This window comes from Xenopus laevis, chromosome 1S (assembly GCF_017654675.1).
Source record: "Xenopus laevis strain J_2021 chromosome 1S, Xenopus_laevis_v10.1, whole genome shotgun sequence".
In the NCBI taxonomy this organism is placed as follows: Eukaryota; Metazoa; Chordata; class Amphibia; order Anura; family Pipidae; genus Xenopus; species Xenopus laevis.
The window spans coordinates 201,222,926-201,244,302 of NC_054372.1; the positions used below are offsets into that span (position 1 = coordinate 201,222,926).

Genomic DNA, 21,377 nt, shown 5'->3' on the forward strand with positions numbered 1-21,377 from the left:
TACTGTACTCCAATGTGACACCCACCCAGACAATGCAGAAGAAGAGCAGTACATGGACCTTCACTATAAAATATCCCCAGATGATGTTCTAGTCCCTACACTGCCCCCTGTGGTAGGTGTACCTGTAAAATGGTATTAACCCTTAGATAAACAGGCGGCTGGCACTTTTATTAGCAGTTAAATTGTACTTATAATTCAGCCATTACTCCCTGTATATGAGTATCCTGTACCTTCTCTAGTTCTGTTGGGGCCCCTTGGGCCATATCTTGTTATTTAAATAAGAACTGTCTGTCAATTTGATACTCTCAGCCCCTTCTCCCAAGAGCTTACACTGGGTCTTCCCTTTATATTTATACTAATTATGTATGTCATTGATAATTCAGATCTGCAATGTGTCAGTCTTCTTTTGGCATGTCCAATTGGATCCCAATGGGCAACAGAAATGCTCATGGTGAGTGAGTTCAAACAGCACTTACATCTGCTATAAGTATCCATACTGTATCCTACTAATAGCCATACTCTGTACCCATACCCTCATCTAATTGTACCCATAACCTCGTCTAATTGTACCCATACCCTCATCTAGTTGTACCCATACTCTCATCTAGTTGTACCCATACCCTCATCTAGTTGTACCCATACCCTCATCTAGTTGTACCCATACTCTCATCTAGTTGTGCCCATACTCTCATCTAGTTGTGCCCATACTCTCATCTAGTTGTACCCATACTCTCATCTAGTTGTGCCCATACTCTCATCTAGTTGTATCCATACTCTCATCTAGTTATACCAATACTCTCATCTAGTTGTGCCCATACTCTCATCTAGTTATACCAATACTCTCATCTAGTTGTGCCCATACTCTCATCTAGTTGTACCCATACTCTCATCTAGTTGTGCCCATACTCTCATCTAGTTGTATCCATACTCTCATCTAGTTATACCAATACTCTCATCTAGTTGTGCCCATACTCTCATCTAGTTATACCAATACTCTCATCTAGTTGTATCCATACTCTCATCTAGTTGTGCCCATACTCTCATCTAGTTGTGCCCATACTCTCATCTAGTTGTACCCATACTCTCATCTAGTTGTACCCATACTCTCATCTAGTTGTATCCATACTCTCATCTAGTTATACCAATACTCTCATCTAGTTGTGCCCATACTCTCATCTAGTTGTACCCATACTCTCATCTAGTTGTATCCATACTCTCATCTAGTTGTGCCCATACTCTCATCTAGTTGTATCCATACTCTCATCTAGTTGTGCCCATACTCTCATCTAGTTGTATCCATACTCTCATCTAGTTATACCTATACTCTCATCTAGTTGTACCCATACTCTCATCTAATTGTACCCATACTCTCATCTAGTTGTACCCATACTCTCATCTAGTTGTACCCATACTCTCATCTAGTTGTGCCCATACTCTCATCTAGTTGTACCCATACCCTCATCTAATTGTACCCATAATCTCATCTAGTTGTGCCCATACTCTCATCTAGTTGTACCCATACTCTCATCTAGTTGTATCCATACTCTCATCTAGTTGTACCCATACTCTCATCTAGTTGTACCCATATCCTCATCTAATTGTGCCCATACTCTCATCTAGTTGTATCCATACTCTCATCTAGTTATACCCATACTCTCATCTAGTTGTGGCCATACTCTCATCTAGTTGTATCCATACTCTCATCTAGTTGTATCCATACTCTCATCTAGTTGTATCCATACTCTCATCTAGTTGTACCCATACTATAACCTGCTAATAGCCATACTCTCTTAACTAACCCTAACCTGCTAGTACCCATACTCCCATCTGTTTGTACCCATAATCTCATCTGCTAGTATGTATACTGTTATGTGTTTTTAGCTATACTGTAACCTGCTAGTAGCAGTACTCCCATCATATCTTTGTTGCTGTATAAACCCTTCCAGAGACTAATTAAATAAAGGGTGAGTAAAACTGTCACATCTTACAGCTGTGATCCATTTCTTCTCCTCCATGGAAACTTATTTGTGGAGTTCTTGCCTGTGTCTCTGATCTGTACAGGTAAGAAGAAGAGAGACATTCCAGTCGATGATCTACTTGAGGTTGTAAAAAGGTTTCGGAATGAGGAGCTGTTGGTCAATAAAGAGGGTGATGAGGAGAATTCCAACATGTTACCTGTGGGGCGTCCCAAGGAATACAAGGTGTGTAGGACAAGCTTTTCCTAGGTGTTTCCCTAAAGTTACTCTTCATACTGACCTTATATAAAAAGGGAATAGTGACTTGGTATAAAGGGGTCAAATGAGCAGATCTCTTCCCTAGGGCCCAGAGATCACATCTCAACGCTGATACGGTCCTCCATCCAACGGGAATTCTAATCCTACCCAATCAACATCTGCCCGATTTCTGGCCAGATATTGATCGTGGAAGCCCATCTGGGGCCCCATACACTGGGCTGACTTTGTCTATAGGCAGCTTCTCTCAGCCTGTATATGGTCTCCTTAAGTGTTGTCTGGGATTTGTACTCTCAGCTTTATTGGATATTTGCCTACATTTCCAGGAACTGCCCTCGGGCCCCTTGTACCCCTGTGCCGCTGCCTCATCTGAGCAGAACAAAACTAAGGACCGATACAAAAATGTTATCCCTTGTAAGTACAACTATGTGTAATGTGAAATAGTAGGGTAATTATCATAGATCTGTAACTCTGTGGTACCCAGAATGCTCAGCAGCTCTCACGCTCTGTGTTTGCTCCTCAGATGATAACTGCCGTGTGATTCTGCGCTCAAACCCCTCAGGGTCGGATTATATCAATGCCTCGTACATAGATGTGAGTACAGTGATCCCTTGATACACAACCTCAGTACCAGACTGTCCCCTCGCTCTACTCATAGTAACAACACTCTGCTCAGCCCAATGTTGTTTTGTACAGTATTTGTTCTATTAAGAATGTTACTTCAGCAACAGAGTCTTGTCCCACACACCTGCCCGTGTCTTATTCCCAATATAAAGTTATGAGTATAGATCACCCTGCCTGCCCAATGTTCCTAACCCAAGGGGGTGGATATAAAGTTGCTCCTCTGTTTACTGCTACAATTGACCCTACTCTTCTGGGAAGATCCCACTAGATGTTTTTGCTGGGAGTTGCTGCTGGGAGTTGCTTCCACTAGTGAGTCGGGACTCAGCTCTGCCGCTGAACTGTTGTTGATCTTGGAGTGTAGGCCACAGACTGTCCAAACTCATTGACAAACACCCCTGGGAACTGAACTTGTTTTTTCTCTCTCCACCTTTAGTGCCAAACTCATTGTCAGACAAGGAATTGGATCTCCAATTGGTGCAACTAAACATCTAATTCCTCTATATAGTCTTTATTATTTGTATTGTTTCCATTGTTGTATATCCACAGCAAATACATTTCCCTCATGCCACATTCTATTCATTTCAGGGATACAAAGAGCCCAAATTCTTCATAGCTACCCAAGGTAAGTCTCTTCCCAACCTGAGCCTTGAACTTAGACTTTTATAATGATTTGGCCAACGCTACAGCCTGAGTCTCTGATACATTATATCTTTATAAACCACACGTTTTAGTTGTGGTCACACATTATGGTCACACATTATGGGAACAGTTATTGTGGGTAAAAAACATGACAATGGGTTATTAATGAGCCCATTAGTTATTGTGTAGGGACACCATGAGTACAATAAACTTCCTCCTGAGCTTAGTGATGAGGTTCATCTGACCAGTAGGAGTTGGGGTGAAGGAGAGGGGTTTATTAATCCTGGCACAGGTTTATCTGCAAATAATGTGGGGTTCAGTAACATGAGGGGTGCATGTGTTGGTCCCAGGTCCCCTCCCAGAGACGTTGGCAGATTTCTGGCACATGGTTTGGCAGGAGAAGAGCTCAGTCATTGTGATGCTGACGGCTTTAGAGGAGCAGAACAAGGTGAGGAGATCCTGGACTTTCTGTGTGGTTGGTACCAGTTTTATGGGATTTTCCTTTGGCCAATTGTGGATGTTTGGCTCAACAATAGACACAAGGGCAAATATGTCTCATCATCAGAAAATCTGTTTCTTCCTATTGGATCACCCAGAGTGGAAGTGTCGGAAGGATGTGGCCCTGAAAGGGATTTAGTGGCCCGTAGCCTGATCCAGGAGTCCAGTGACTTGCTTGGGTCACATCATAATCTCAATAGGAATTCTGGGAACATGTATATTGAATAATCTTCTCACTAGATGGGAAAAGTGGGGAGGAGAATCCATACATTTTTGACTTCTTCAAATGTTTCCTAAAAGGTATTTTTCCATATTGTGACCAGTCAGTGTAAAGTTCCTTCCCATAGGAAATACAAGGAGAGTCATGGTGCTGGCTGGGAATTCAGGCCAATAGATAAAGCCAAGAGTCAGCCCTAGCCAGGGGCCACTGGTGCTCCCCCAGTATGTGTCTGTATAACTGTTACTTTCTGGGGGGCTTCCTAGATAAAGACAAGAGTCAGCTCCAGCCAGGGGCCACTTGTGCACCCCAATATCACTCTGTGTAACTGTTACTTTTTTGGGGGTTCCAGGTAAAATGTGAGCGTTATTGGCCAGAAGAGATCCAGACATATGGAGACATCAGAGTTTCAGTAGAAAGTACGAGCCAGACAGGAGCTTTCATTAGCCGCAGCTTCACCCTACAGAAGGTACAGTATTCTGGGTTAGTACATATGGACAGACATGGACAGACACTGAGCTTTACCACTGCCTTTAGCAATAATTACCCTAAATGCCAGTAAGATCACTGCAGAAATGCATTATGAGCATTAAAGTAGTTCTTCACCTTTAAATTAACTGTTAGTATGATGTAGAGAGGGATATTCTGAGACAATTTGCAATTGGACCATTTTTAATTATTTTTGGTTTTTGACTTATTTTGCTCTTTATTCAGCAGCTCTCCAGGTTGCAAGTTCGGAAGTCTGGTTGCTAGGGTCTAAATTCCCCTAGCAATGTAAATAAGAGACTGGAATATGAATAGGAGAGGCTTGAATAGAAAGAGGAGTAATAAAAAGTAGCAATAACAATACATTTGTTTTTTTAGATGGGGTCAGTGACCCCCAATTGAAAGCAGGAAAGAGTCAGAAGAAAAAGCAAACAAAAAAACAAATACAATACTATTAAAAAGAAAAAAAATGTACGTCGATTAAAAAGTTGTTCAGATTTAGCCATTCTATAACAAACGAAAAGGGTAAGAACACATGGGCAGATTCGGGGAGATTAGTCGCCCCAGCAATAAATCGCCTCTTCTTCGGGGGAACAATTTCCCAGAAATACCTTCCCCTACCTTCCCGCCGGCTATAATGAAACATCACCACTAGGATGGCACTCGCGGCCCAATGTTGCCTCACACTTCGGGCGACCTCACAAAACGAAGCACCGCGAGTGCCATCCCGCTGGCGATTATTCATTATAGCCGGGGGAAGGTAGGGGAAGGCAGTCCTTAAATAAGGACAGACGGGCAGATTCGGGGAGATTAGCCGCCCCCGCCGACAAATCACCTCTTCTTCGGGGCGACTAATCTCACCAAATCTGCTCGTGTTTCCTTAACCCTAAAGGTGAACCACCCCTTTAACTAAATCCAGACATGGCAGTAAGATCACTGCAATAATGGACAAAAAACAAATCAACCCCAAATATGTCAGTTAGATGATTGCAGAAAAAGGAGAGAAAGCATTTGCTGGCAGAATATAAGAGCCTTCTTTCTTAGTGCTGCCATACTGCTTGCTGGCTCCTGCCTCCTGCAGAGCTCAAACTCCCTAAATGATTCAAGATGGACGTGAGTTCCACAGTGGAACACACGGCCATCTTTAAACTATTTCATCCTAAGGAGAGAGTTTTTGGGCAGTGAGCAGCCAGCAGGGCCCAACAGAACCAAGAGAGATGAGGGAGCATCAACAGTCCAGTATAGGAGCCAGTGAGTGGGGTCACCTGTTTGACGACAGGATTTTACCTCCCAAAATTTGAACATTTTCTGTGGCGGGAAGTACAGCAAAGATTTATTGGCCACATCCACTTTGTGGAAATAACCCTTTATACCACACCATATATTTATCCCAAAATATTCCCAGACGTGCCAGTATATTTACTACAGAAAATGTATAACAAGCCCATTAACCTCAGATGTGCCAGTATCATTACTATAGGAAATGTATAACAAGCCCATTAACCTCAGATGTGCCAGTATATTTACTACAGAAAATGAGTAACAAGTCCATTAACCCCAGACATGCCAGTATAATTACTAGAAAAAATAATTAATCATTTCATTTGTCGATGCCCATGCTTATCTGTCCCACGTAGGGTTGCCAAATGGACATTTTTAAGGGGTTCAAAACCTCCTGCTTGGTTTTAAAGTGTTAAAAACCAATGAAACATTAGCAAGTGATAGTGAGTAATATGTCCCAGCCCTGCTCTCTGACATTACCAACATTAGGAAAAGATGCAACTCTGGTCCCACCTCTAATCACTGACTGGCACAGGTAGAATGAGGTACACTGTCTCTTTAACTTAAATCTCCCACATTCGGCAGGTGGGAGACTCAGCCCAAAGGACAGTAGAGCATCTGCATTACCTGCAATGGCCGGACCATGGAGTTCCCAGTAAGCCATCTGGGCTTCTGCAGCTGATGGACCAGATGAATAAGTGCAAGCTTCCCGGGTCAGGCCCAGTTATAGTGCATTGCAGGTAAGATCACATGTTCATTGGGGCTATAGACAGGGTTCTACTCTGGATGATGTGAAGCTGACAAATAGGAAACCCCTTTATAAATACCCTTTAAATGTTACCTAGTGATGTTATTGGACATTATATGGATTGTAAGCTCTCCGGGGCAAGAATGTGCTCCTTCTGCTGTCTCTACACACTGAGCATTCTGTATGTTCTGTGCATAGTGAAAGTGTTTTGGGTTAAATTTGCAGTGCAGGGATTGGTCGGACGGGGACGCTGCTGGCGCTGGACATATTGCTGAAGAGGGCACGGGCCGAGGGCAAGGTGAATGTCTATGACTGTGCCCTCCAGATGCGCAGGAGACGACCCAATATGATACAGAACCAGGTAAACTGACAGCTTTGTACCTTGTGAGAAGAGAGAAACTATAACAATTAACCCCATGTAACCAAACTGGAAGCTCCTCTGCCCCTTTTATCTGCCAGTGTCACTTATTCCTCTTCTTTTCTTCCCAGTTTAAATGAATCTCCTTGTCACATGATGTCCCCAAACCTCTTCCCCATTACTCTGTGCAGTGACTGAGACGTTTCATTCAGTAAATTAAATCATTGTGGTTCCAAAAATAAACCTTTTAGTTGAGCCTGTAGGACTGGCCAGCCAAGTGCATGGGAACAACTCTTGTACTTCTTGCAGGAGTCGCATTCAGCTGTATCATCGTTTATTTTCTTTTTCCCACATTTGAAAATGCAAATTAGGTTTCAGGTTGAGTTGTGTATTTAGGCAAAGGCCAATGAGTTGAGAGTCTCTTTGGTTACACATTGCAGGGTCAGTACATGTTCCTGTATGACGTGTTGCTGGAGACACTTGTGTGCAGTTCCACCAGTCTGCCAGTAGAGGGAGTCCTGACTCACATGCGCCACATGCAGACCCTGGATCCTGGAACCAACACATCCGGCTTCACCAGGGAATTCCAGGTTGGTAGATCCTTCATTTGCTATTTCTCATTGGCCCCTGTGCCCCACCCCCTATACTTACTGTGTCAGATGGGGGCGCTGTGCAGAGATACCTCTGTTTTTCTTTTTCACTTGTTCCAACTGTAGCTAGAAACCTAATACATGCTTGAGAGGTACCTCGAGATACACACACATACCTGGGCGGTACCTCAAGACCCCCACCCAACATATACTATGGAAGTACCTCTAGATACCCACCCAACATATACTATGGAAGTACCTCTGATACCCACCCAACATATAGTATGGAAGTACCTCTAGATACCCACCGAACACATAATATGGAAGTACTTCTAGATACTCACTAGGAATGCACCGAATCCAGGATTCGGTTCAGGATTCGGCCAGGATTCTGCGTTTTTCAGCAGGATTTGGATTCGGCCGAAATCCTTCTGCCAGGCCAAACCGAATCCGAATCCAAATTTGCATAAACAAATTAGGGGTGGGGAGGGAAATTGTCACATATTTGTCACAAAACAAGGAATTGGGATTCTGGTTCGGTATTCAGCCGAATATTTCACGAAGGATTCGGGGGTTCGGGCAAATACAAAATAGTGCATTCGGTGCATCCCTTATACTCACCCAACATATACTATGGAAGTACCTCTAGACACCCACTCAACATATACTATGGAAGTACCTCTAGATACCCACCCAACATATACTATGGAAGTACCTCTAGATACCCACCCAACATATACTATGGAAGTACCTCTAGATACCCACCCAACATATACTATGGAAGTACCTCTAGATACCCACCCAACATATACTATGGAAGTACCTCTAGATACCCACCCAACATATACTATGGAAGTACCTCTAGATACCCACCCAACATATACTATGGAAGTAACTCTAGATACCCACCCAACATATACTATGGAAGTACCTCTAGATACCCACCCAACATATACTATTGAAGTACCCCTAGATACCCACCCAACATATACTATTGAAGTACCCCTAGATACCCACCCAATATAGACTATTGAAGTACCTCTAGATACCCACACATACCTGGGAGATACCTCTAGATACCCACCCAACACATACTATGAAAGATCCTCTTGATACCCACCCCACATATTCTATGGGACCTCTAATACCCACACAACGACTACGGTGGTGTTTCTATATGCCTGTGCATCTACTACATAAGCACCTCTAGATACCCATCCACAGACACATACCTGGGAGGTACCTCTAGATACCCACCCAACACTCTCTAGTAAGTAGATTTATAATAAAGCAGGAGTGGTTTCTAGAAGATGGAAACTGACAACTTTTTTATTTAGAGGGACAAGCTCAGATTTTGGGACACAAAATGGGAGGGATTTAACAGAAAGGGGGCAGGTGCATTTGGGCCGTTTTGGGGGTGGAATGTAAAGGTGGGGTTGCATTACATAGCGGGGGACATAGTCTGGTGTATGGTATATACAGGGGGTATTAGTATCATTGCTGTGTATTACATGTAGGCAGGGGCATGAGATATACAGGGGGGGTATTAGAGTCAGAAATGGGCACTAATTTAATAATATATATATTTATATTATAACAACATTTCAGAAGCCTCACACATTTTGTGCCGGGTGCATCAGTGGCCTTGTGCCCATTTCCCATCATTGTGACTTTCCATGTGAGGGGCACCTGGACAACATCTGTAATTTGGGGGGGTTGTACCTACTTCCTGGCTCCCCACTGTTTTGTTCATCACATGTTAACCCTTTCAGGCTGTGGAGAAACTAACAGAACTGTATAGAATCTGCTCGTACAGAGAAGCCCATGAGAATCACTGCAAGAATCTTCATCCCGACATCATTCCAGGTCATTCCATTAGTCTTGATCCCTATAATCCTTACAGTGGTACCCCAACTTTGTCTTTCTCTTGTAGGCACTGAAATGCAGCACTTTATGTAGAAACCCTCAGTACAGCTGCCCCACTGCGCCCCTAGTTCTCTAATGTAAATGCCCCAAACAAATCATTACTGATGCAACTGACCAATGAGAATGCTGCTTCCCAGCGGCCATCTTGCTCTTATGCTACATGGGGAGATGTGGCCCCAAGATATGACATTGGAATGAGGCATCAGAAGGGACGACACTCTGCTGTTTACTTGTTCTGGGATAAAGAAGCCACGTTTAACCCTTCCAGTTGCAGGAACAAAGAACAGATTCACACAGATCAGCTGGAATTCTAATTGGAGGGTTCCTTTCCATATTAATAGCGACACTGACCCTGGAGAGACGGGGAAACGTTTTATTAAAGGGGTTGTTCACCTTTGAGTTAACTGTTAGTATGATGTAGAGAGGGATATTCTGAGACAATTTGTAATTGGTTTTCATTTTTTATTATTTGTGCATTTTGAGTTGTTTAGATTTTTATTCAGCAGCTCTCCAGTTCCATCAATTCCATCAATCTGGTTGCTAGGGTGCAAATTCCCCTAGCAACCATACACTGATTTATTAAGAGACCGGAATATGAATAGGAGATGCCTGAATAGAAAGATGAGCAATACAATTTAGCAATAACAATATATTTGTAGCCTTACAGAGCATTTGTTTATAGATGGGGTCAGTGAACCCCATTTGAAAGCTGGACAGAGTCAGAATAAGAAGCCAAATAATTAAAACAACTATTAAAAATAAATAATGAAGACAAATTAAAAAGTTGATTAGAATTGGCCATTCTATAACATACTAAAAGTTAACTTGAAGGTGAACCACCCCTTTAATCAATATTTACAACATGAATGGTGCTGAACTACAGCTCCCAACATTCCTTAACCTTGGTAAAATGTTAAATATATTGTGGTTTTGGCAGTGCAAGAATAATGGGTAAAGTATGGGGGAACAGCAGTGTTTATCTTCCCTTTAATGGGTAGGTAAATGGGTAGGTCAATAGGTAGGTTAATGGGTAGTTCAAAATTTATAAACAGCCCTATAAAATTGGGGTGTGACTGTATTTCACCTAAATAAAAAATCCCATTATACTGTGCTGCATAAGGGAAACCATATGGCAGCTCCAACCCAAATCTATGTCTATAGATACTGAAGGAAGGAATGTTCCATGTACAGGATAATCTCCTCCCTCTCCCTGTACCATTCTGGGTGTGGCCTGTTTGTATCAGTTCCTGATTGGCTGTCACGTATATAACAATAACTTCTGCACCCTCAGGTGATCACTGTCGTCCAATCCTAATGTCTGTGATGGACCAACATGGCGCCCCTGGTTACATCAATGCTGTGTTTATAAATGTAAGTATATTGTACAGTTATTATATTCTATATAATGTCCCGCCCCAGAGGGACCCTAAATACCCACGTATTCATTTGTCCCCCTGCCAATAGCCTCTGGGACAGACAAGAAGTGCCCCTGGGGTGGGATAAACCAGACACAGCCTCCAATAAACCAAATAACTTGTTATCTAGTGAAAGAGAAAGTTAAACCAGACACAATAGGAGTTATTTTCTTCAGGGAAATATTCCCAGTGGCCTCCAGTTCTACTGGACCCCATTATAGTAGTAATCTTACTGGTATGTCTGTGGCTAATGTGCTCACAATCCATGTACTGCAGTCATCTTACTGGTATGTCTGGGCTTATAGTGGCCCACAGGGGCCCAGGTAGCCTAGTCCAACACTGGCCACTGACCTCCAGGCTCCCACATCATGTCCTGTTATGACCAACTCATGCCCCATTGGCCAAGACTCCGCTCCATTACTCACTGATCACACCCCTTGCTCAGCCTTATAGTTACTCGCCCCATTTAACAGTAATAACGAGTATTCCCAGAAATAAGTTTAGGGTCACTAACGACCATCTGGAAGAATGGAAATATTCTGTATTGTGGGTAGATAATAGGGCGACTCTGCTATAATATATATATTTATGTCCCTATAACCTTCTATACTGCGGCCTTCACTTCTCATGGGCCTGTCCATTGGTTCTGGTGACCAGTCATGTGACACTGTGCTGTATTTATAAGTTATATATTATATTGTTTGTCTGGTACATAATACTGATCACACGGATGTATAAAGTGCTGTTAAGGAGTCACATAAAATGCATAAAAGTACAATATACTGCAAATGACAGTACAATATACTATAACAGTAGAATATATAAAAGTACACAATAAATACAATAAATATACACAGTACACAGAACTCATATAAGGACACAGAGCTTAAGTGCTATGGGGTAAGGGACACAGTAGCAAGGAGGTCCCTACCCCATAGAGCTTACAGTCTTTAAGTCACATGTTTAAGAACCCCTGGTGCCCATATATGTGTTTTAGGTGGGCACCCCAGAACCTAATGCACAACCATCTCTGGATGGACCCTGGGGGCATCTCTACCAATGTTCTGTCTTTCCCTTGAAACCCCGTGTTCCTTGCGTGTTCCTTTCATGCTCCCCATTTTCCCCCAGTCCAACAGCCAAGAGGATCAGTTCATTGTCACTCAGCTCCCCAAATTGGAGACACTGCCGGATCTCTGGTCCCTGGTGTGGGATTACAGATGCACCTCCATCATTGTGATGCACCCGGCGCAGGACATACGGCGGGTCAGTGGCACCTTCAGTTTATACAGAAGAGTTTATATACAGTTTATACAGAGTTTCTATACAGTTTATACAGAGTTTATATACAGTTTATACAGAAGAGTTTATATACAGTTTATACAGAGTTTATATTATACAGTTTATACAGAGTTTATATACAGTTTATACAGAGTTTATATACAGTTTATACAGAGTTTATGTACAGTTTATACAGAGTTTATATACAGTTTATACAGAGTTTCTATACAGTTTATACAGAGTTTCTATACAGTTTATACAGAGTTTATATTATAGAGTTTATACAGAGTTTCTATACAGTTTATACAGAGTTTCTATACAGTTTATACAGAGTTTATATACAGTTTATACAGAGTTTCTATACCGTTTATACAGAGTTTCTATACAGTTTATACAGAGTTTCTATACAGTTTATACAGAGTTTCTATACAGTTTATACAGAGTTTATTATACAGTTTATACAGAGTTTCTATACAGTTTATACAGAGTTTCTATACAGTTTATACAGAGTTTATATACAGTTTATACAGAGTTTCTATACCGTTTATACAGAGTTTCTATACAGTTTATACAGAGTTTCTATACAGTTTATACAGAGTTTATATACAGTTTATACAGAGTTTCTATACAGTTTATACAGAGTTTCTATACAGTTTATACAGAGTTTCTATACAGTTTATACAGAGTTTCTATACAGTTTATACAGAGTTTCTATACAGTTTATACAGAGTTTCTATACAGTTTATACAGAGTTTCTATACAGTTTATACAGAGTTTCTATACAGTTTATACAGAGTTTCTATACAGTTTATACAGAGTTTATATTATACAGTTTATACAGAGTTTCTATACAGTTTATACAGAGTTTATATACAGTTTATACAGAGTTTCTATACAGTTAATACAGAGTTTATATTATACAGTTAATACAGAGTTTCTATTATACAGTTAATACAGAGTTTCTATTATACAGTTAATACAGAGTTTCTATTATACAGTTAATACAGAGTTTCTATTATACAACACATAGTTACACAGTAGTTTAGGTTGAAGAAAGACACAAGTGAGATGTGTGTAACTGTAGTGGATCCAGAGGAAGGAGACAGAAAACAACAGATGCCTCATTACACTGGGATACAGGTGTGTCTGTGAGCGCCAGATGCATCAATTCAACTCTTCTGTCCCCAGTTATTATTGGTCACACACATGTATCTCTGACATCTCTTTCCCCACAGCTTTGTCCGCACTTCTGGCCGGTGTCTGGGGAATCAACTTACAGCAACTTCCAGGTCAAGAAGATTTCCAGCCTAAGAGACAGCGGCTTCTCTGGGGCGACACTTCACTTGCAGCATAAGAAAGAGGTGAGCGGTGCAAACAAAGAATGGGGATGGGGGTATATGGGGTAACGGGTATATATACAGTATACAGCAGTACTTATATACACAGCACCAGGGTGAGGAAGTCAAATTGCCATCAATGTCTCTGTGCCGAGTACAAAACAAAAACTGTGGGACCTTGTTAGCCAATAGCACAAATAACAAATAAATACAAAAATGATACCTATGTAGCGCTGTAATACATTGAGTGGAACCGTCTCTGTAATCAGCTTACTTTCAAATATATTTGTGCCACGGTTGAGACGGATTTTCTCAGGTGCAAGCCCTCGCAACAGTGTGGAGGCAGGGTGTAGTGCAACTGTAACAATGTGCTAATGCACAAGAAATGGGCGCCAGTGGTTCTTTTATGCTTAACCACAGAACTCAGTTTATTTACAACACAATCCACAATGGAGTTCATAGGACATATAGTACATATAGTACAAAGGATAGCACATATACTCACAGCACGAAAGAACAGCTAGATCCCTGCAGGCAAGGGGAAAGTTACAGCAGTAGTAAAGCAGCAATTGAGAAGCTACTCCCAGCTTTCAGCCTGTACCCTAAGTGGAACCCAGGAGAAATTCTATCATCCCTAAGTCTATGCACTTCGTTCCTACTTCTGGGTTATCAGTATGCGGGATCTGAATCCCTTGTCGGAGTATAGCTATCCACTTTACTAGGGCCTAAGCTCCTAGGTTCCACTGCCCATTCCCTACCTGCCTGCTGGGTAAGGGCTAAAGCAATGGACCCAGAGCACATGGTTTCCTAGACCTTTATACTGTAGCACAGTGCCATCTACAGTACACTGTGAGAACTACAGGGGCTTACATAAGCAGAGCAAGGGCACAAGTCCCCATCAGGACCCATTTAGGTGTCTAAAACCTTAAGGATGTGCCTGCCAATATTATGTGAGGGTGTCTAAATTGTCACATCCCTGCACCTATATGGGCTAACAATAAAAATACATTACAAGCCACTCAGCAGAGACATTACAGGGAGTTGCTGTAGGTTTTGCGCACTTTAGTTTATTTCAGCAGGAAAATGTAAAGTTAGTGTGTCTCACAATGTAAGTGCGGCGGTGCCATGTAGTGTAGGGTAGTTTGTTCAACTGAACTGCAGAACTGCAGCTCCCATACTGTAAGTACAGTCTTTGTGTAAGAGCGTTGCATGCTGGGAATAAGTTTATTATGCTGGGAATAAGTTTATTATGCTGGGGACCCGGTACCATATCATGGTGGGGTTTCCTATTCTAGTGAACAGTAGGCAACATTGAGGGAGAGGGATAACCTGTGCCACCTAAAACTGTCACTCCTGCTCTCTGTCAGCCCATCCTTGAGGTGCAGCTGTGGCATCTGGACTCTTGGCCTAAAGACAAACCTGTTCCACAGAACCCGGGGGCCATCATTAGCCTCATTGGCAAAGTGGAGCGGCTGCAGCAGCAGGACAAAGAGAGTCATGTACTTGTGATCTGTAGGTAAGTACCCCAGCAGGGGGCAAGAGAGGTTTATTCTAGTGATCTGCAAGTACCACAGGGAATAGAGAGCTGAATCACATTTTTGGATGGCAACCATAAGCCAGAGCCACTGATGGCCCCTCCTACTGCAGCCAATAGAAAATGACCTGCAATACTCACTATATATTCTAAATGCCCCATATATTCTGGTCATTATGTGAAAGTATTTAGTAACTAATGAGGATTGTCATGGAGGCGAATAACATCCCATCTCTATATATTCCCAGTGATGGGGCAACCCGGTCGGGCATTTTCTGTGCTGGAAGTTTAATATGTGACCAGATCCGCAGCGATGGATTCCTGGATGTTTCCCAATCAGTGAGATCCCTCAAGAAACGGAGAAGACAACTTATTCCTAATGTAGTAAGTACATACTGTATATATGTGTCCCCTGTATAACCCACCCTGCAGCCTTGTGCCTTTATATGGTCACAGAACAACCCCTATATCCTTATCATTTACAGTAGGGGGTACATTATCCCTTATAATACATGAGTGATACTCAGAGTTCCCTGTATAACTCAGCCTGCAGCCTTGTGCCTTTATATGGTCACAGAACAACCCCTCAGTGACTTCTAATATCCTTATCATTTACAGTAGGGGGTACATTATCCCTTATAATACATGAGTGATACTCAGAGTTCCCTGTATAACTCAGCCTGCAGCCTTGTGCCTTTATATGGTCACAGAACAACCCCTCAGTGACTTCTAATATCCTTATCATTTACAGTAGGGGGTACATTATCCCTTATAATACATGAGTGATACTCAGAGTTCCCTGTATAACTCAGCCTGCAGCCTTGTGCCTTTATATGGTCACAGAACAACCCCTCAGTGACTTCTAATATCCTTATCATTTACAGTAGGGGGTACATTATCCCTTATAATACATGAGTGATACTCAGAGTTCCCTGTATCACTCAGCCTGCAGCCTTGTGCCTTTATATGGTCACAGAACAACCCCTCAGTGACTTCTAATATCCTTATCATTTACAGTAGGGGGTACATTATCCCTTATAATACATGAGTGATACTCAGAGTTCCCTGTATAACTCAGCCTGCAGCCTTGTGCCTTTATATGGTCACAGAACAACCCCTCAGTGACTTCTAATATCCTTATCATTTACAGTAGGGGGTACATTATCCCTTATAATACATGAGTGATACTCAGAGTTCCCTGTATAACTCAGCCTGCAGCCTTGTGCCCTTATATGGTCACAGAACAACCCCTCAGTGACTTCTAATATCCTTATCATTTACAGTAGGGGGTACATTATCCCTTATAATACATGAGTGATACTCAGAGTTCCCTGTATAACTCAGCCTGCAGCCTTGTGCCTTTATATGGTCACAGAACAACCCCTCAGTGACTTCTAATATCCTTATCATTTACAGTAGGGGGTATGTATTGTCCCTTATAATACATGAGTGATACTCAGAGTTCCCTGTATAACTCAGCCTGCAGCCTTGTGCCTTTATATGGTCACAGAACAACCCCTCAGTGACTTCTAATATCCTTATCATTTACAGTAGGGGGTACATGATCCCTTATAATACATGAGTGATAGTATAATTTATAAATAGAACAGTGTATATAAGTGCAGGTCAGTACACACAGTGAATGTATAATGTTCTGCAGGATCAGTACTCGTTCTGTTACTCACTGGCTAAGACTTATTTGGACTCCTTTGAGACCTATGGGAATTTCCAGTAGAATTCCGGAGCTGTTGGACATGGGAGAGGACCAGGAACTGCCGGTCAGTCTGACCTGAGCCGCACTGCTGACATTTAGTTCTGTATATCTAAAATGTTCTATATATTTCTAACCAATAACAAATAATATTGTAGAAAATAAAGACATTAAATTATAATAAAGTTATTTTATGGATTTAATTATAAGATGTTGTTAAAGCCTTTAACTAATCAGTGTAATTGTCTCATTAATTCTGTTACATGAACCTTTGATTAAATGAACAGAACCAGATCCAATGGCTGCAGTTCTTCCATATGAATTCTATGAATCCCCCTTATATATTTATATATAGTGATCATATCCCATTATATATTTATATATAGTGATCATATCCCCTTATATATTTATCTATAGTGATCATATCCCCCTTATATATTTATATATAGTGATCATATCCCCCTTATATATTTATATATAGTGATCATATCCCCCTTATATATTTATATATAGTGATCATATCCCCTTATATATTTATATATAGTGATCATATCCCCTTATATATTTATATATAGTGATCATATCCCCTTATATATTTATATATAGTGATCATATCCCCTTATATATTTATATATAGTGATCATATCCCCTTATATATTTATATATAGTGATCATATCCCCCTTATATATTTATATATAGTGATCATATCCCCTTATATATTTATATATAGTGATCATATCCTCCTATATTTATATATAGTGATCATATCCTCCTATATTTACATATAGTGATCATATCCCCTTATATATTTATATATAGTGATCATATCCCCTTATATATTTATATATAGTGATCATATCCCCTTATATATTTATATATAGTGATCATATCCCCTTATATATTTATATATAGTGATCATATCCCCCTTATATATTTATATATAGTGATCATATCCCCCTTATATATTTATATATAGTGATCATATCCCCTTATATATTTATATATAGTGATCATATCCTCCTATATTTATATATAGTGATCATATCCCCCTTATATATTTATATATAGTGATCATATCCCCTTATATATTTATATATAGTGATCATATCCCCTTATATATTTATATATAGTGATCATATCCCCCTTATATATTTATATATAGTGATCATATCCTCCTATATTTATATATAGTGATCATATCCCCCTTATATATTTATATATAGTGATCATATCCCCTTATATATTTATATATAGTGATCATATCCCCTTATATATTTATATATAGTGATCATATCCCCTTATATATTTATATATAGTGATCATATCCCCTTATATATTTATATATAGTGATCATATCCCCCTTATATATTTATATATAGTGATCATATCCCCTTATATATTTATATATAGTGATCATATCCCCTTATATATTTATATATAGTGATCATATCCCCCTTATATATTTATATATAGTGATCATATCCCCTTATATATTTATATATAGTGATCATATCCTCCTATATTTATATATAGTGATCATATCCTCCTATATTTACATATAGTGATCATATCCCCTTATATATTTATATATAGTGATCATATCCCCTTATATATTTATATATAGTGATCATATCCCCTTATATATTTATATATAGTGATCATATCCCCTTATATATTTATATATAGTGATCATATCCCCTTTATATATTTATATATAGTGATCATATCCCCTTATATATTTATATATAGTGATCATATCCCCCTTATATATTTATATATAGTGATCATATCCTCCTATATTTATATATAGTGATCATATCCCCCTTATATATTTATATATAGTGATCATATCCCCCTTATATATTTATATATAGTGATCATATCCCCCTTATATATTTATATATAGTGATCATATCCCCTTATATATTTATATATAGTGATCATATCCCCTTATATATTTATATATAGTGATCATATCCCCCTTATATATTTATATATAGTGATCATATCCCCCTTATATATTTATATATAGTGATCATATCCCCTTATATATTTATATATAGTGATCATATCCCCTTATATATTTATATATAGTGATCATATCCCCTTATATATTTATATATAGTGATCATATCCCCCTTATATATTTATATATAGTGATCATATCCCCCTTATATATTTATATATAGTGATCATATCCTCCTATATTTATATATAGTGATCATATCCCCTTATATATTTATATATAGTGATCATATCCCCCTTATATATTTATATATAGTGATCATATCCCCCTTATATATTTATATATAGTGATCATATCCCCCTTATATATTTATATATAGTGATCATATCCCCTTATATATTTATATATAGTGATCATATCCCCTTATATATTTATATATAGTGATCATATCCCCCTTATATATTTATATATAGTGATCATATCCCCTTATATATTTATACATAGTTATCATATCCCCTTATATATTTATAGATAGTGATCATATCCCCTTATATATTTATACATAGTTATCATATCCCCTTATATATTTATATATAGTGATCATATCCCCCTTATATATTTATATATAGTGATCATATCCCCTTATACATTAATATATAGTGATCATATTCCCTTATATATTTATATATAGTGATCATATCCCCTTATATATTTATATATAGTGATCATATCCCCTTATATATTTATATATAGTGATCATATCCCCCTTATATATTTATATATAGTGATCATATCCCCTTATATATTTATATATAGTGATCATATCCCCCTTATATATTTATATATAGTGATCATATCCCCCTTATATATTTATATATAGTGATCATATCCCCTTATATATTTATATATAGTGATCATATCCCCTTATATATTTATATATAGTGATCATATCCCCCTTATATATTTATATATAGTGATCATATTCCCTTATATATTTATATATAGTGATCATATCCCCCTTATATATTTATATATAGTGATCATATCCCCTTATACATTAATATATAGTGATCATATCCCCTTATATATTTATACATAGTTATCATATCCCCCTAATATATTTATATATAGTGATCATATCCCCTTATATATTTATATATAGTGATCATATCCCCCTTATATATTTATATATAGTGATCATATCCCCTTATATATTTATATATAGTGATCATATCCCCTTATATATTTATATATAGTGATCATATACCCCTTATATATTTATATATAGTGATCATATCCCCCTTATATATTTATATATAGTGATCATATCCCCCCTTATATATTTATATATAGTGATCATATCCCCTTATATATTTATATATAGTGATCATATCCCCTTATATATTTATATATAGTGATCATATCCCCCTTATATATTTATATATAGTGATCATATCCCCTTATATATTTATATATAGTGATCATATTCCCTTATATATTTATATATAGTGATCATATCCCCTTATATATTTATATATAGTGATCATATCCCCTTATATATTTATATATAGTGATCATATCCCTCTTATATATTTATATATAGTGATCATATCCCCTTATATATTTATATATAGTGATCCTATCCCCCTCTGTTTCATTACAAGTGATAGAGGAAAGTCAGATAAAGGAACAATAAGTGGAAGGTTTAGTTTTATTGTCGGCTCAGCTCAGTACAAATACACAGTGAGAAGGAATCATGAAGCAATAACAAGACACGTTACATCTCTGGGTGGATAATAAAAATATTGCTGATTATCTTTATCAAACTGATTCGGTTCAACCATTACAGATGAATTTATATGTGGAACAAACCAAACACTTGAGATTTGCACTTGGACTCGGCTCAGGGAAAGACCAAGAAACGTGTTTTCAACGGGGTCCTACTGTTTAACCCTAATTGCTCTTTCCAACGGAGATTTCACAGGGATACAGAGTCTTTTACAGACATTAGTGGCAGCAGTAAATTGGGACATTAAGTTAGAGAATATGTTATATTGAGTCTTAGACTGCACTTGCAATACCCCCTGTAGAGAAGCAAGATTAAAGGGGAAGCAAACCTTTAAAATAAGTGAATATAAAGCAGTTTTGTCTTTTACATTCATTATTTATTTTGTTTTTATTCCAAGATATTAAGGGATACATGTACTGTTAATATGAATGAATTTTGTTACAACAGCGCCACCTGCTGGTCATTTTCCCACCATTCATTTGTGTAAGAGATTATCATGGAGTGGAAACACGGCAGAGAAACATAAGGGAGCCATTAAAATGCAGCAAAGTCTCCTTCCATTCTGCAAATGCTGTTAAATACTGTACCTGTGTATCTTCATTTATTGGTCTTACTGAGCTAATCGTATGGGAATGGTGCTTATTAAAGGGGTTACTGGCCCTTTAACTGGTTCTCTGTGTGTGGCTGAGACATTTACAGCTGATCCTAAAGCTCCTGGACTTGAGATTTTCTCCATTACACTGGGTCT

The 21,377-nt window shown here is 38.9% G+C and overlaps 1 protein-coding gene across 1 annotated transcript; it reads left to right on the forward strand.

Moving 5' to 3' along the window:
* The first annotated feature begins 362 nt into the window (after window positions 1-362).
* LOC121399564 (receptor-type tyrosine-protein phosphatase mu-like) lies at window positions 363-17,154 on the forward strand. Its single transcript, XM_041580723.1, has 17 exons — window positions 363-451; window positions 2,062-2,201; window positions 2,558-2,645; window positions 2,755-2,825; window positions 3,441-3,477; window positions 3,845-3,942; window positions 4,562-4,678; window positions 6,562-6,716; window positions 6,950-7,085; window positions 7,523-7,672; window positions 9,445-9,538; window positions 10,890-10,969; window positions 12,142-12,276; window positions 13,527-13,652; window positions 14,996-15,144; window positions 15,411-15,546; window positions 16,823-17,154. Exons 1-17 carry the CDS (start codon window positions 391-393, stop codon window positions 16,895-16,897), a joined length of 1,848 nt encoding a protein of 615 aa, XP_041436657.1. The 5' UTR covers window positions 363-390; the 3' UTR covers window positions 16,898-17,154.
* Window positions 17,155-21,377: the final 4,223 nt, after the last annotated feature.

Excerpts from the sequence above, each read along its gene's own strand:
- LOC121399564 (XM_041580723.1), top strand. The coding sequence starts at position 391 with ATGTGTCAGTCTTCTTTTGGCATGTCCAATTGGATCCCAATGGGCAAC. Across the intron at positions 3,943-4,561 it reads CTTTAGAGGAGCAGAACAAG|GTAAAATGTGAGCGTTATTG; the intron begins GTGAGGAGATCC and ends TGGGGGTTCCAG. Across the intron at positions 9,539-10,889 it reads TCATCCCGACATCATTCCAG|GTGATCACTGTCGTCCAATC; the intron begins GTCATTCCATTA and ends CTGCACCCTCAG.